The 17034-nt window shown below is 52.4% G+C and overlaps 1 protein-coding gene across 4 annotated transcripts in view; it reads left to right on the top strand.

Annotated features, from left to right (window-relative positions):
* ELAVL1 (ELAV like RNA binding protein 1) overlaps positions 1-17034 on the top strand; it is a 22372-nt gene continuing 5338 nt past the window's right edge. Inside the window, exons 1-5 of one of the 4 annotated variants that reach the window (XM_048927552.1) lie at positions 1-106; positions 3999-4182; positions 12263-12366; positions 12637-12790; positions 16284-16509. In XM_048927552.1, coding sequence (XP_048783509.1) covers positions 4011-4182; positions 12263-12366; positions 12637-12790; positions 16284-16509 — 656 coding nt within the window. In that variant the 5' untranslated portion in view covers positions 1-106; positions 3999-4010. Of the gene's footprint in view, positions 107-339; positions 363-582; positions 1120-3998; positions 4183-12262; positions 12367-12636; positions 12791-16283; positions 16510-17034 lie in introns of those variants that run through there. The other 3 variants (XM_048927553.1, XM_048927551.1, XM_048927554.1) reach the window with 3 other exon arrangements.

Consider the following 17034-nt stretch of genomic DNA (forward strand, 5'->3'; position numbering starts at 1 on the left):
CGGCGGGCGGGGGCGGGGGGGCGTGACCGGCGGCGCTGCGAGCGGCTTGTTGTGCGCTGCGGAGCCGTTCGCCTCCCGCTGCACGGCCGCGCCGAACCGCAGCGAGGTGAGAACGGGCCGCGCCGGGCCGGGGAGGGGCGGCGCCCGCGGAGCTCCCGGCGCTCCAGGGCGGGGCGGAACGCGGCGGAACGGGGGCGGCGGGGATCGGGGCGGCGAGGCCTAGGCTCGGGCCTGCGGGGGAGAGCCGGGCCTGAGGGGGGAGGGGCCCGGGGCGGGCGGGGCGGCGGATGGGGCGGGGGGGGCGGGGAGGGGAGGGGCGAGAATGAGCGGTAATGGGCGGCAGTGAGCGGTAATGGGCGGCAGTGAGTGGCTGTGCGCGGCGGCGGGGCGCAGCGGACGGCGCCGCTCAGCTCGGCTCGGCGCTGTCTGGCTCGGCTCGGTGCCGCTCGGTTCGGTGCCGCTCGGTTCGGCTCGGTGCCGCTCGGTTCGGCTCGGTGCCGCTCGGTTCGGCTCGGTGCCGCTCGGTTCGGCTCGGCTCGGCTCGGCTCGGCTCGGTGCTGCTCGGTCCGCCTCGGCTCGGCTCGGCTCGGTCCGTCTCGGCTCGGCTCTGCTCGGCTCGGCGCTGTCCGCCTCGGCTCGGCGCTGGGATCCGTCCCGTTAGCCTTACCCGATGTGAGCGCGGAGCCGGCAGAGCTGCGGGGTTTCCCGTCCTGCCGCGCAGCGCTAAGGCCGTGTGCGATGTGCGGCTCCGTGCCGCCTGCCCGCTGCCCGCCGTGACCCGCCGGGCTGCCCAGCACCGCCCTGTGGAGGTGATGCACGCGCTGTGCAGCTGAGCATCATAGGCTGAAAAGGACCGTCACGGTCATCTGGTTCCAACCCGTGCTGTGTGCAGGATTTAAGCTGCTCCTGGTGTGTTTTTACAGCAGAGGAGATGGAGATGAGCAGGTGCTCGTGGCTGTGTGCTCCTTTGCTGTTCTGGTTTCCTTCCCATCACTGGCAGTGGTTTCTCTTTTGGCCTCAAGCCCTTCTTGCTCTGAGTGCCACCACAAGCACTGGGAGCAGCACTGGCTGTATGGCGGTGGGCGAGGATCACTGAGAGGAGCTTAGAAGGGTTCTGAGGTAAATGTGATCATTGTGGAAATGCCCCTTGGAGGCATGGAGAACTAAAGAATGTGGAGATGTGTGATGGGTTTTGGCAGTAGCTGGTGGTGGTGGTGGAGGGAGGCCTTTTTGACATTAGAACTGAGAGGAAATGTTGGCATCTTCAATACAACTGAGCCAAAGCGGTGGGGAAGGGAAATGTGTTCATTCCAGGGTTGCAAAGGGGAGAAAGAAATCGATAGAAGCCCATTAATGCTGAAAATCTGTCAGGACAGGCAAGCAGGCACGATGCATTCCATGGATGGATGAGCAAAAGGGGCTTCAACACATGTGGGTTCAGCAGCTTGTGTGGCCTGACAGTGGGCAAGGATCCTCCTAGTGGTTAAAGGCAGTTTTAATGGAGACCCCCAGGTGGGCACATTTCAGCAGCTGCCTTGCTGGGGTTTATTTCTCCATCCAGAAGAAGCAGATCCCAGATGCCATATGGGTGCCCTGTGCCACCAAGCCGGGCTGTGGGGGGGCTTTGTGTGCAGGGTGCCAGGAGGGTCCTGGGGGGAGATGTGTGGTGTCTGCAGAGGGATCCGGATCAGGAGGTGGGACAGCAGCGTTCTGGCTGCAGAGCGTTGGGAGATTCATCTCTTCTCTTCCTCTTGGAGGCACGTAGGCCTGGTGCTGTTGATCTGCATCCTCACTGTGATCTCCGTGGGGATTTGTTGTCCCGCCCCTATGCCTGGATTGAACTCTTGCTTCTCAGTGCCATCTCTTGGCTGCAAAGGGAGCTCTGTTTTATCAAGGCTGTGTTGGAATGTTGTTGGAAGTGACTTTCCTGGTGGGTGGGGGCTGATGGGAGCTCACTGTGCTCTGCTTTGCCTATCGGTGTGTGTGGCACTGCCATGTGCTCAGTGCTGGGCTTCTCAGCCCCTCTGCACCCATCCCTTGTGACTGTGGGGCTCTGCTTGGCACTGCCCTTGGCGTAGCAGTGTCCTTCTGGCTCTGTTTCAGGTGTGGTCTCCAAGGAAGCCTGCCCTGCAGCCTCACCATTGAGCAGTAGATGCTCAATGGCCAGACCAGGCAGCAGGTTGTTGTTTGCCTCTGAGCCCTGTGGGAGGGGAGGCGTGCCAATAAGCATCGTCCTTCTGCTGCAGATCAAGGAGCAGGGCTCTTTGTATGGCCCTGGAGTTCTTGAGGTCAGCCAGTGCCTTCAGGGCCCAACCCTTGAGACCAAAGTTGGCCCAAGCAGAGCCCCACCAGCACTGCTTGGCTCAGTGCAGCCCCTGCTCACTCACCAGTGCTGTTTTGGGCCAAGTGTCAGCTGTTGGTGTAGGCTGTGATAGCAGAGACCATGGAGCCGTTCACAGAGCTCTGATCTTCTTGTGCTCAGCGCTGCTGGCAGCCTGGGTGGATGAGAAGTGCCCCAGGGCTGGAGAGCAAAGTGCTGGTGTGACAGCACAGAGCTCGCTGCTCGTGGAAGAGCAGTTTCCCTCTTAGGTTCTGCAGCAGCTGACATGTTATTGTCTATCACCTGTTCTGGTGTCTGCATTCAAATCTGTGAGCCCAACAGTGGTCTTGTGCCTTTGTGGGCCTGTAGGTGAAGGGAGGATGTAGCAAACCTCTGAGCTGTTTGTGTCAGGAGCAGGAATCCTCCCTGAGAGCGTTCCTGTGTCAGCCTGGTTCGTAAGTTTGCTTTCTTAGCAAAGTTCTGCATCAGCAGTGCTCTGGGCACTGTGTGTGTATCTCAGGGAGTGGAGGTGAGCGTTGCAGGCAGTGCAGTGAGAGGCTGTGACTTCAAGCTGATTCCACTTCCAAAGTGCTGTCGCTTCCCAGACCATACACGGGTCTGGGAGTTCCGTGCTTGGCAAAGTTGCCTTTCACCAACTTAGAAACTGTCTCAGCCACGTGGCCCAGAGGCTGCAGTGAGGAAGGTTCAGGTGTGCTGGTGTCCTGGAGCAGAGCAGGAGCCCAGATTGTGAGCCTGTGCCTGCACGGCTCTGGCACAGCTGGAAGGGGACCTGTGCTTGCTGTACAGCTTTGCAGTACAGCTGAGATGGTCTGACAGCTTGGGATGCAGAAGTGAGGAATATCTTGCTTGGCTCCTGGCTTTGCAGCTTCTCTCCTTGCTCTCCTATTCCCTGTTGTTGGTTCCTGTGCTTATCTTGCTGCAAAGAAAGCAGCTTAGAGCTGCTGATACAGCATAACTGCCTCCCTCCTGCCACGATTTCCCACTGCCTCCGTGGAGCAGATGCCTGTCCTGGGGGCAGGGGGGGGTTTGCTGCTGTTGGCATTTGAGATGTAGAAATGTGGGGCTCAGAGGCTTCTCAGTGCAGAGTAGCAAGACCCCTTCCGTGGTTTGCTTCATTCCATCCTCACCAAACAAAGGATTTGGTCTCAGTGTTCGGGGCTGTGGGTCTGGTGGTGGTTTGTTCCCACACGGTGTGCTCAGTGATTTGTTTGTTTTCCCATTAAGAACGCTGACTTTCCCAAGAAGTGTGAAGCAAACACTCATTGCTACTCAGCAGATGCTGGAGAATGGACTGAAAGCCTCTCTTCCATGGCAGTGTTCCCTCTGTGGATATGGGCTTTCTGACTTTAACCCTGCTGTGGTGATGGTTGGGTTTATAGCGACGTGCATGAAGAGCTGCTGCCATTCCTTTGCCCTGAAGGAAAGGAGCCGTGGGAGCCATGCAGTGTGCCACGTGGTCCCTGAAATGCTGTTTGAAGGAATGAATTCTTCTGGGAATGGCAACAAAAATAGTTTTGTTTTACAAGTGGGGAAAAATGTGCATAGTTGGAACAATTGCTTTTTGTCTGAAATAAACAGCCCGGCTGATGGCAGGTGGAGGAAGTCTGGCTCACACCGAGCTCTGCAACTTATTTATTTGGGGTTTTTCTCTTTGCAGATACGTTATAAGATGTCTAATGGTTATGAAGATCACATGGCTGAAGATTGCAGAGATGACATCGGCAGAACAAATCTCATTGTGAACTACCTCCCCCAGAACATGACGCAGGATGAGCTGCGGAGCCTATTCAGCAGTATCGGCGAAGTTGAATCTGCAAAGCTGATTCGGGACAAAGTTGCAGGTATGATAGAAGAACGATGAAATTTCACTCGGTGGAGCCCTCCACCAAGTGCCTGGGAGCAGTTCAGTGTGGAGTGTCTTCGTGTTGCTGTGTGTCTGTGTGATCCAAGTACTGCTGTGCATCTGTGATGATGCACAGTGCTTGGTCCTACAGGATGCTTGAGGCCAAATCCAAAATCTTTCTGTGCAGTTGTGATTCCTAACCTTGAGCACCAGGATGCATGTGTACTTCAAGCAGTCTGAATTTGATCCCTAGCAAACCTGTTTTTTCTGCAGTCAGAGCTTTTATGGCACTGATTTCCTTGCCTATCAGGAAATGAAGCTCGGAAGGCAAATGGGATCCTGGGCTCCATCAGCAGAGGGGTGGCAGCAGGGACAGAGAGGTGATCGTCCCCCTCTGCTCTGCTCTTGTGAGGCCCCATCTGCAGCACTGCATCCAGGGCTGGAGCCCCCAGCACAAGAAAGATGGGGAGCTGTTGGAGAGGGTCTGGAGGAGCCACAGAGATGAGCAGGGGCTGCAGCACCTCCCTACAAAGACAGGCTGAGGGAGCTGGGCTTGTTCAGCATGGAGAAAAGAAGGCTGGGGGTGACCTCAGTGCAGCCTGCAGTGCCTGAAGGGAGCCTGCAAACAGGAGGGGAATCAACTCTGTGCAAGGGGAGATGACAGCAGGACAAGGGGAAATGGTTGGAATGGAGGGAGGGCAGATGGAGGTTGGATGTCAGGGGAAGTTCTGTGCTGTGAGAGTGGTGAGGTGCTGAACAGCTGCCCAGAGAGGCTGTGATGCCCAGTCCATGCCTGGAGGTGTTCAAGGCCGGGTTGGATGGGGCCCTGGGCAGCCTGGGCTGCTGTGAAATGGGGAGGTTGGTGGCCCTGCAGGGGGTTGGAGATTCACGACCCTTGGGGTCCCTTCCAACCCCGGCCATTCTGTGATTCTGTGGTGAACTTGGGATATAGATGATCAGTGTGTGAGTATCAGTAAAAAGACACGTGCTGTGTGTCTGAAGCAGTGTTGTGGGCTTGCTATTCCTCAGGCATTTCACTTGTAAGCCCTTGAAGTGGGATTGTTGGTCACTGCTTTAAAAACAGCAGGGGGAATGGAGTGAAACATAACTGTAGATGGGAGCAGGCAGAGCTGCGTCTGTGAGCTCTGTGTGGTTGCAGGAGCTTTTTGCACGTGCTGTCAGTGCTTTAACCCTGCACTGTTTGGCTGTGTGTACAAACTGTGGTGACTCCTGTTCAGAACCCACAGAACCTGTGGTGCAGGGGGAGACAGAGGCAGTTACTGCAGTGCGTGGTGTTGGTGCTGCTCATGGTGTGCAGGCGGCTGCGCTGTGGGGTTTTCTGTTCCATGCCCTGCAGAATGTGATACTGATTTAAATCCTCATCTGATCCGTATCAAACAGTCCTTAACTATTTCACCACATGAAAACCACAGGAAAGTGGGTGAAATGCACGAGAGTTCTTGCATTGCCCCTACTGATTTTGTTACGCTCTTGAGAGTAGAAAAGAGAACTGGCTAACAAGAGATGTGAAATGTATTTTCTCAGTGGCTTTGTATGTGTGCTCATCTGAAAGCAGTGCCAGGCTCTGGCTTTGCCTGGTGGTGCTTGATCAAAATACACACTTAGGGACAGCGTGAGTAAATTCCTCATGAAAGTCATGGCATGAAATGCACTTTTCTTAGAACACGTGGGTAGCTGAGCTTTCAGCCTAGCTGTTGTACAGTTTGAGATGCTGAGAAGTGCAGGCTTGCTTTGGAGGCTGTTTTGCAAGGAAACAAGGCTGCTCAGGGGAACATTATGAAGCCTTTTGTTGTATGTGAGCTGCCCTACATCTCGTGGTGCTGAGCAAGGCCAGGTCTGTGTGCTGCAGATGAGGAGGAGGGGTTGGGGGGGTCTTGCAGTAGATTTCTGCTTTCCTGCGCTTGGCTGACCCTGCAGGGCTGTGATGGAGGAGCAGAAGCACAGAACAAAGCCTGTGGCCCTGTGGCTGGGCAGTGGGCAGGTTGTGGTGCTGGCACGGGAGGCAGTGGGGGAGGCAACCTCGTGTTCTGTGGGAACCAGACTTTTCAGTGTAGCTGCCTCTGTTGGCTGCATTTATTCAGTTAGCAGCAGTGCTTGGGCTCGATGCTTGTTTTTCACAGGACAGTGGTGATCTGTGTTTTTTCCTCAATCTATTAACGGAGCTCGCGGGGCAGAAAGTCCCTTCTGCCTGACTGAGTGCAGTTGTTAATGATTTAGTGAACTCACCTCAGCCTCCTGCAGAGCCATTGCAGATCGATGACTGCTGCGTGGCTTTGTTGGTCAAGCTGGGATAACTTCCTTTCATTTCTGCAGTGACCATAAAGAGAAGCACCCTTCCAGCCCCTATGATGGCAGAAGTGAGCTGAGCTGTCAGTGTCTGCATTCTCCTGTTCGTCCCCACATTCCGGAGTGATTCCAGACATGAGTTTTCTTTGGCTGTGAAGAGTGCATCAGTGCTCAGTATCTGTGCTCTTGCAGCCAAACCTGGCACTGCAGCTCTCTGTGCTTACATTTGTGATGGGCATCACCTCCAGGATTTTCACACAGCAGGACTCACAGGGCATTGCTCTTTCTGTCAGAACTTGAAGGCCAGCACCGACTCGGAGCCCCAGGGAAACGTTAGAAGGTCACTGCCCAATATAGTGTGGCACAGGGTCAAGTCTGAGATGGTACTTTTTGCTGCTGTGTCTTTTTTAGTTATTGCTGAGGCCTGCAAGGCGCCATTGACCCAGTTCAGCTGAGAGCTCTCTGTGAGGCTGCGAGCAACAATAAGCCCCGTGGTTTGTCTGGTCTTTCTGTGCTAATGAGGCTGTGGCTTTCTGAGGCTGGCTTCAGACATCCTGGTCCCAAAGCTGTGCTGTGCTGATCCCTACCAGCAATGTGTGGGCTGTTACCTGCTGCCATGGGTGGCTCTACAGAGGAAATGCATCCTGTCCTGTCTTCTGCATCAAGGGTGTTTGGATGATGTGCCAGGGCATCCTGTGTTTCCAGTCTGCTGTGCTCTTACAGGTGAACGCGGAGCTGTTTTCCCTTCTTCTGCAGCTGGACCAAATGCTGGAGCTAAAAATTAACTTCCTGCGAGCGTATGTTTTTGTTTCAGTCTTCCCCCCCCTTGCAGGATTGCTGACACTTGCATACCTGACAGCCCTAGAGCTTTGGAACAGTTGGGTTAAACTTTTCCCACAGCCTCAGCTCCCCGTGGGAGCCGTGCTGTGCTCGATGGCAGTACCTGGTGTGTGCTGCTCCAGCAGTGCTCTGATAGATGTTGGTGTGGCTGCAGGAGGGAGACATCGCCTTCCTCACTCCGTTCCTGGAGTCTTACGCTGCTTGAGGAGAGAATAATGCATCTACACTTGGAATGAAGGATATGATCCATCAGAGTGCACCAGTCTCTGCCTGAACCCATCAGCTACTGCAGTCTGGCCATGCCTGTGCATACAATGGGAGGTGATGGCAGGATTCCCTGCAGGTTCTGCACGTTGGAGTATTGGAGCTCACAGCCACACGTGTGGATCAGCAGCTCCAGGACAAAGCTCTCGCTCTGTCCTTGCTGGAAAGGCACGGAGCAGAGTGGGCATTCCCAGGTGACTTGTTGATCAGCCGCACCACGCCGTGTGCTAACCACTGCTTACAGGATGGGCTCTAGGTGAATTACAGGAGCCAGCACACATGCTCCTTGTCATTGCATCTTCTCTGGAAGACCCTCTCATAGAAGTGGTGCAACCCAAACCAGAAGCAGGCACCTCTGAACACACGGAGGAAGGAACCGCTGTCGCTCCTGTGATGGGATGACTGCTCGTGCTGCTGTCATTTGCTGTTCCTTTCCAGTCCACTAACAGAATTCTGAAATATTCTTGTCTCCTGGAAAGCATTCAAGTATTCTGTTTGCCTGAAATTGTTCCCTTCTGCATGGGAAACAACCACAGCGTTGTGCAGCTCTCGTCTGTGATGGGAATGCTCTGTTACCCCAGGTTTTTTAGGACAATCTTTGATTATCTTAGCACTGTGTGCTTGAAGACACTGATTGCTCCCCATCATACAGAGGCACATGAATCCAGAAAGGCCCATGCTGATGAGCTGCTCATTGTATGAAGTGCTCTGCTTTACTAAAGCAGGTGTCTTCCTTTGCCCTTCTTTTCCCTCACCAACCATGATGTGAAACCTTTAATTGTGCTCTCGTGCTTCTTAGCATGTTTATATTTGGAGTTATTGCCCTGCATCGTTTTGGAGCACTTCAATTCTCTTCCAGTGAAAAAGTGCTTTCCATTCCAACAACTGATGAACAAAATCTGTCCTAAAGCTTAAGAAACTCAGGTTTTACGGTAGGTTTTCAGGGCTTGGAGCTGTTATTCTTTCTGCAGATGGTCAAAGCTTCCAGTGCTGTGGTGATGGTGGTGTCCCTGGAGCTCTCCCTTGCACCCAGGGTGAAATCCCAGCTCGTGCTCAGTTGGCTCTGTGCTTTGTGGTGGTTTTTTGTGGAGCGTGTGTTTGAATGCTGAAGTCAGGATGAGCCACAGCTGCTGCTCTGCCCGTATTCACAAACCCAGTCCTGCTGTCAGAAGCTTGCTGGCTGTGGGTATCCCATGCTGATGCTCCCACTTGTGTCTCTTGGCTGCTCTCCCGTGCACAGAAGACTTGCTCCATGACTTTGCTGGAACCAGGATGCCAGCCGGCCTGTGTGGCCCTCTTGGTTTCTATTGAGGATGGTTTGCTGGCTTGCTCTTGTTGGAATTCTCAGCCTCTGTTCAGCTTTGGCTCTCCTGACACCAAGTGCACTGTTTCTGATCTTCATTCTCTTACAGACCGCTGCTTTTTCCATCTCCTGTGTGCTGGTTGTTTGCATAGCAGCTGTGCCACGAGTTCCCTGCTCAGCCACGCAGCCCTTCTGACACTCCCACTCCTTTTCCCACATTAGGCCCTGTTCTTGTAGGCTTCAGCAGGCAGTCTTCCCAGGCCTTAGCATCCAGTGCTGCCTTCCAGACCCAATGAGATAATGCTTTGAAAACACTTATTTCTGACTAAGCCTCCAGTGCCTGAGCTTTGGGACCTGCTTGCCAGCCACGTGCTGGGAAGTGTGAGATGATGAAGGCCATTTCTGGCATCTGTTGCCCAGCTCACCCTGCAGATCCCTTCATCCATACGAGCTGGGTCTGCATGGAGCTGTGCAGCCTCTGCTGTCCCAGGGTGCAGCTCCATGGAGTCAGCGTGCATCATCACTGCTTGTTCAGGCCTCCATTCCTCTTTGAATTGCTAGCTTTCATTTTCTTTAATTAACCAGTTTAGTAAGCAGCGGCCAGGAACACTTGAGGAAATGAGCTCAGCAGTTGCAGAGGTAACTTCTCCATGTGAAGATGGGTGTGTGGTGGGACAGAGGCTGAGGATGCCCACCTCCCTTCAGATTCACTGCACAGATTCATTGCACCGCATGCATTGTTTTCCTCTCAGCCATCATTACCAGAGCTCTTTCCAATGGGAGTGGATTTCTCCCAATGGGGTCGGCAGTTCCCAAATCCTCTTCATTTTCTCACCAGCTCAGGGTGCCCACAGGAGTTTGATGTGGCAGCACTGTGAGCTGAGTGCAAGGCAAACAGCAGCTGCTCAGCACTTTGCTGTGCTGTGCCAATGTCTGCTGAGCAGCAGGGCTGTGCTGGCATCACCTGCGTGCAGAGGAGATGAAACACGGGGATGAATTCTGCGTTGTGTGATTCCATCTGGGTGTAGCACTTCCACCCCCTTCTCATTTCTGTACTGGTCAGAGAGAAGCCATCAGTTTCATTTAGCGACGGCTTCTTTTTAGTTTGGAAACTGGATTTCTGGAGCTGAAGGCTGCCCTAGCAAGGCCAAGGGATGCACTGCCCTGAAAGCCCAGCTGGGTGCTGTCTGCTGACTGCTGTTCTGTCCACCTTGGCTTCTGTCCCTGCCCTCTCTTCTCGCAGGGTGTTCTGATCAGGAGTTGTCATTGGGGAGTGGGAAAGGTGCAGAGTTGTGCTCAGGTGAAGGCAGTAAAGAAAAGACATGGGGGATGTGGTCACTGTCTGGGTAACTGGGGGGCGGGCAGCAGGAGGGGTGAGCACTTATAAGCTGGAGGACAGCATTCTCACAAGAACAAATGGGTATGAAGTAAATAGGGATAAACTTGGAGCCACTTTTGGAAAGGCAGAGCTTTGGAGGGGGATTTCTAGGATGTGCTCTCAGATTGGAGGTGCTGGGGTGAAAGCCCTGCAGATTTCCCTCCTTGTTTAGGGGGGGCAGTAGGTGCAGTGTAACTGCTGGGCTTTGGCCTGGGTGGCGACTTTTGGTCCCCTGTATCCACAAGCATGGTTACGTGTGTATGGCATAAAAACCAAAGTAGCTTAGCCTGCCTTGTCACTGATCTCAGACTGTGCATCAGCACTTAAGCCATCCAAGGCTCTGCAGGACAGCTGCTGGCCAAGGAACAGCAAATTCTCCCCATGTTCTGGGGACTGAATGCAAGGAAGCAGAGCAGGACCTGCTCTGTTCACCTGCTCTGTTCACCTGCTCTGTTCACCTGCTCTGTTCACCTGCTCTGTTCACCTGCTCTGTTCACCTGCTCTGTTCACCTGCTCTGTTCACCTGCTCTGTGCTGAGGCCCAGAACTGCGAGGGCAGCTTGGCAGGGCGATGCTGTACTGAGGGGTGCAGACAGCGCTTTGGGAGCAGCTCTCCTCTCCCAGGGATGTGGTCTGGATCTTTAGGGGCTGCTCACAGAATCGGGACCCAGTTCTGCTGATGTGGCTTTTGTCAGAAGCTGGGGCTGCGGTACCCTGCCTATGGAGCGAGCCCTGCGTACCATCTCTGCATGGTGTGGGCTCCCTCTTGGGCTCATCTTTGTTTTCTTAGGTTACTATGCTTGGCTCCATGTGATGAACGTGTTTCTAATTGATAAATAATGCATTTTCTTAATTAGGAGAAAAAAAACTCAGATAAGCAATTGCGGGCTAACCATCTGTGACTGGGATTTCAGAGCTGTACCTCACCACAGTGTGCATTTCCTGTTCCATTTGCTGAAGTCATCCGTAGGTCTTTAAAGGAGGAAGGCCTAGAGGGAAGATCTGAGATCCTCTGTTGTGTTTGTTTGTGTGGCAGTTCAATATCAGAGTAAATGTGCGTCAGGAAGGTTTGCTCTGTGCTGGTGGAGGTGTTTTGATGCATGGTGAGAGGGCAGGGTGCTGCTCCTGCATGAGGGCCTGGCTTGGCGTGGATCTGGCATCTTTCAAAAGCGAGTGTGGCAATTAACAGGGGCTGTTTATACAGCGAAATGGGCGACGTGACGTTAATTGGGTTTAGATGGGCTGGTGATGTATTGCATCTCATAACAAAGCAGATGAAGGCAGAAATGTGCCAGGCAGCTCTTCCTTGCCAGCAGAGATTGCTGCAGAGCCAAGCAGTGTTGTCAGGAGAGCCCCTAAGTGGGGAGCCTGCATCCCTGTGCTGCTGTAGCACACAGAGCAGATAAATATCCACTGAAATGTCCTTTGCCTGAAATGTTCCAACGAGTTTTGCACTGTTACTCTCAGATTCTTTTCATAAGAGTTAAGTGTTGTCTTCAAGGCTACTTTTGCTGTCACACTTCAGCTCTGCCTGCTCTGGGCCCCCAGCTGCTCATAAGCTCTACAGATATATGAAGGAATGAGAGCTTTTTCTCTCTTGTGTCCAGGAGTGAAGGCTGAACCAAAGCACACAAACGCGTTGTTTGGTGGCTGCTGACACCTTTCACTTCCTGCTCTACCTGCAGGAGGTGGACCTGTGCCTTTGCTCCCCGTGAGGTTTGCAGCACTGCTCTCAATATTCAGTCCTGAATTTACAGCTGGGGGATCATTGAGATGAACTGTTCTCCACGGTGTCCGAAGCAGCAAATAAGAGCTTGGGGTTCTTTCATACCATGCATGCCAACCTTGGGAAAGTTCCTTGGTGTGTTTAAATATTTGCATGATGGATTATGTTGGAGTTCATTTTCCTCCTTTGCATTTGCTTCAGTTTTGGTGGTGATAACTCTCTGGCAAGGGCTGATCTAAAACAATGTGTTCTTCCCTGCAGGACACAGCTTAGGCTATGGTTTTGTGAACTACGTTACTGCAAAGGATGCAGAAAGAGCAATAAACACACTGAACGGCCTCAGACTGCAGTCAAAAACTATCAAGGTAGGACGTGCAGATGAGTCTGTGACAACAGCCTTGTAATAAGCTTGTAATCAGGATGCTGATTGGTTCTGGTGGTGTGGCCATGATTCTTCCCTTTGCCCTGGCAGTTTTCTTTTGCCCACCTGCCTTTCCTGAACTCCAGGAAATTAAACAGAAGAAGCTTGTGTTGTTCATTGGGGTCTAAACGTGACAACTGATGACAATAAGCTGCTCTCTCCATTTAAACAGACCCCCTTTTATATTTAATTTCAATGATTGATTTGTTTCAAGGTCTCCTATGCTCGTCCAAGTTCTGAAGTTATCAAGGACGCTAATTTATACATCAGTGGGCTCCCGAGGTCGATGACACAGAAGGATGTAGAAGATATGTTCTCACGTTTTGGACGCATCATCAATTCCCGTGTGCTCGTGGATCAAACCACAGGTGGGTCCAATTGCATCAGGTGGGACTGTGATGCACAGCACCTCCGGTGCCTCCTCAGAGTCTGGCTGTTCTTGGGCTGATTTAAGCCAGTTTGGTTCCTTTCTGGCAAACTGTGGCACCTGGGGTCAGCATGGACACGAGTGGGACGCGCTGTCCTTCTTTGATGTGGTCTTGGTTTTGCGTTCTGTTTTTAAGCACAAGGAATGGCTGAGGCTGCTAAGCACCGTGCTGGGCTGCAGTCTGAGCTCCTCACTCACTCTGTGTTTTCACCACCACTTGTACCAGGCTGAGCTGCTGCTTTGCCACATCTCTGCTGCTCTGACATTCAGCGCAGTGCGTTCCTGCCGCGCTGCTGGCCAGCATTTAATTCTTACCAACACAGCTGCTATTCACGGGTGAACACCAAGCTCCAGATGGAAGCACCAACGTGTTTCCTGCTTTATGCTAACTTGGAATTCACTCACGCAATTTCTTGATACTTTAAAACCACCCGAGGTGTTGAACGGTTCTCTGTGGTTACTACAGACCAGAAGAATGAAGCTCAGATGTGAATTACTGCCCTGGAATTTTCTGAATATTATGGCTTAAAGACAAAACCAAAACCACCACCACCAAAACGCCCTAAAGAACAAAGAAATTCCTTTGTTAATTGCTGAGCTCAGGGGGGACTGAAGCTGACTTGGTGTTATGGATGTGTTTTCAGTTCTAATTTCTTACCTCGTGATTTCCAGCTGTATGACTGAATAGTTGGGCTTGTCCTGTGACCTGAGCGCTCTGGTTTTTCCAGCAGCCCATCTGTCACTTAGGAAAGTACTTCTGCACATACACTCTGCTGTTAACAAGGCGTGCAGTGGATTAGAATAGAAATCAATGGGGGATGAGGTGTGATGCAGTGAGGTGAATTCAGACACGGCCGCAGGCTTGCTTGTACACATGGCTTAAGGAGCAGCTTTGATCTCTGTGAGCAGCGGGCTGCAGTTTAGTGTGGGCAGTCAGCAGTGTGAAGTCTTACCATGTACATAGGCCGCTCTGAAAGTAATGCCTCCTGTTTATCTCCGTGAAAACTACAAGTGTCACAAAGAGCATCGTAATGCCCTCTGGTGGATCACGTTCTCAGCCACAAAATGCTGTTTTTTCACTGTGATCACCACCATGAGCTATGCATTTTCCCCAGCACGAACAAGAGCTGCATGCAGTGGAGGTGATGCTCTGTTTCACAGCTGCCACGGTGGCATTCCATGCCAGGAAGATGTTGCCCACAGAGTCCACCTTTCATCAGATGGAACTGAGAAGCCCCAAATCTGGGCTATGCAGTGGATGCACATCACGTTTCCCTCTGCAGGCTGTGTCTTGGAACTTCTTCTTCACTGGGGAAACCAGCCCTCCATGGACTGCTGGTTTGAGTCTGGCTGGCAGAGGTGGCACCACCTCTCATCAGGAGTAGTGGTGCAACCCAGGAAACCCTCACCTTCAGCCTCGTGTTGGCTCAGCAGGTCCTGGCAGATGATATTCTTTCTGTTCCTGTGTGAGCAGTTGTGGGACCCACCTGGCTCAGCCTTTCTGATATCCCAGCACTGCCACCATTGCTTCCAACACATTGAAGCCAGTTTTCAATTCTATATGCAGTTCCCAGTTTGCGGATGAGCTGATCAGGATGCTCTTCATTTCATGGTGTAACAGCTGTGTGCCATCTCCAGTGTGGCTTCTCTTTCACATCACTGCTGGAATTCACCACCCACCCCTCGCTGTGTTCCCAACTGCCGTTTGGTCTCCAGTAAACACACAGTAAGGATCAAAGAACGTCCATGGGACGTGCGTGGCAACAAAATGTAATGGCATATTGGTGGGAAGGTTCACCCCCTACTGCCACCCCACCAACATCCACCTCTGAGATCATGGACCAACATCGTGGAATAGGAGGCATTACTTTCAGAGCAGCCCTTGTGCCTCCCTCCAAGCTGATCCCCCGTGCAGGGAGCTGCTGCTCAGTGCTCCAGTCTGATCAGGCACTGTAAAGGTGGATGCAGGTGAGATCTGGATACCCATCTGCAGGCACTGCCAAGCTGAGCAAGAGAATCCCGTCCTTCTGTCCTGGGGAGAGAAGGATTCATTTTCTGTAAGTGGTGTCTGCACGGCTCTGAGCTGGTGGTGTAGATCACAGCTGTAGGTAGAAGCAAGAAAGAAGGCACAGGAAGCTTACTGCTGGAAGTGTCCCAAGATAGCTGCCCTCCTCTGCCAGCAGGACCCGCGTAGCTCTGTCCCACTCAGATGCCCCTGTAGAGCGAGGTGGCAGATGCTGTCAGAGAGCAGTGAGGAGTAATGCTGATCCTGCTGATCCTGCTGGGGACGGCGCTGTGTGGTCGTGTCAGCCCAGAAGGTGCAGCTCCTGACACAGGCGGTCAGCACAGGATGTATTTCGGGTCTCATCATGCACACATCACCCGGGCGTCTGTTCCTGGACTGCACAGCTCCATCGGTGCTCAGCTCTGGGCCTGGCTGGGGCTGTGCTTCAGGGCTCACCTCCAGCAGAGGCCATCCTCCAGCTGTCAAGGCCTGATCTGTTCCAAGACACACCTCTACTGTATCTCAGATCAACCAAGGGAGAAGCACAGTGACCGTCTGTTGGGATGGTCTGCCTGGTGGCATGCAGTCAATAGGATGAGGTGTCATTTCCAGACCTTCTCCCGACGCCCTGAACACAGCCATGCCTTCCCTCACACCATTCTGGGGCAGTTTGAGGGCACAGATTCCCTTCTGCCTGCCACGTCCCCACATCACACTGTATTCCTCCCCTACACAGAGGTAACCACGTTCAGTTCAGTGGGGTGTGATGGTTCATGGTGCAGGTGTGCAGAAGTGCAAGTCGTTGCTTTGGCCACATTACTGAAATAGGGGACCTGGCATGGGTGAAACCGTGCATCCAGGAGGGTTAAACACCTCCTGCTGTGGTCTGCAAGTGTGCCTTAGGGCTGGAAAACTGAAAATGTTTGGAAAATCAGTGCCAATTTTGTATTTGCAAGTGATTTCTGGTGATACAGCAATCAGAACCATCACGAGCTTTCTGGTTTCATTTTTCTCCCCTTTCTGGGGTTCTTTTTGAGGGGGGGTGAATTTCAAATGCCTTTTGTTGTTGTTAATGGGAAATGTCATTTGATGCTCGATGTCACAGCGTTTGACCATGTTGGGTTTTCTTTACCTTCAGCACGTGGCAGGTGTGAGCTCACTGGTTGGTAGCAGTGGCACGAGCTCCTTGGTTTGCCTTTTGGTTCTGAGTTCTGTGTGTGATTCTCTAGCTGCTGATGAACCAGTAGTAAATGCAGACAACTTGAAAGCTACGATCGCAGAGATTTTTAACCTTTTTAATTTTTACTTTCAAGATTATTTTGCGTTTATCCTGAATTTCATTTATTTGTTTTGTTGTTTTTTTTTTGTTTGTTTGTTTGTTTGTTATTTTTTTCTTTTTTTTCTTTTTCTTTATCGATTTGGTTAAAAGGTTTATCCAGAGGGGTCGCATTTATCCGGTTTGACAAAAGGTCAGAAGCAGAAGAGGCAATTACAAATTTCAATGGTCACAAACCCCCAGGTTCCTCCGAACCCATCACGGTGAAGTTTGCAGCCAATCCCAACCAGAACAAAAACGTGGCACTGTTGTCCCAGCTGTGTCATTCACCAGCGAGGCGGTTCGGAGGGCCGGTCCACCACCAGGCGCAGAGATTCAGGTAGGTTAGGAGGGATCCTGGTTGCAGCTGCATGCCGAGGCTCCTCATTGCAGCGCTGTGCAGCGCGATGTGAACGGATCGCTGAATTAAAAGGCGATGAAGAGTGAAAGCTCACTTGTAAAACGTGTGTTGAAGCCAGCGGTGCGAAGGCGCAGGCAACTGTGTGTCGCCACGGCTCAGCGCGCTGCAGGTGCCCGTCTCAACAGATCCCCACTCTGTCGTCCCTGTATCTGAATGCAGATCTATTTTGGCAGCTTTTAATTACAGCTCTGAACCATTGGTTCCAGCAGAGGGGGAAAATTAGTGAAGCACAGTAAGTTGGGAAAACCGTGTGTTTGAGGAGGAGGTCGGCTGGGGTTTCGACCTCTGTCTCCTCCTGGTGAGGTCAGGGAGGTGGTTGGGTCATGGCAGCGTTCCTCTGCTTCCTGAGCTTTGGAAATCGTTCTGCACTTTGCTCCTGAGATTTGCTGTATCTGCTTTGGATTTGAATAGACTGAATTTGAATATGAGTTGCCTTAGTTGCTT

Source organism: Lagopus muta, chromosome 26 (genome assembly GCF_023343835.1).
Source record: "Lagopus muta isolate bLagMut1 chromosome 26, bLagMut1 primary, whole genome shotgun sequence".
NCBI lineage: Eukaryota > Metazoa > Chordata > Aves > Galliformes > Phasianidae > Lagopus > Lagopus muta.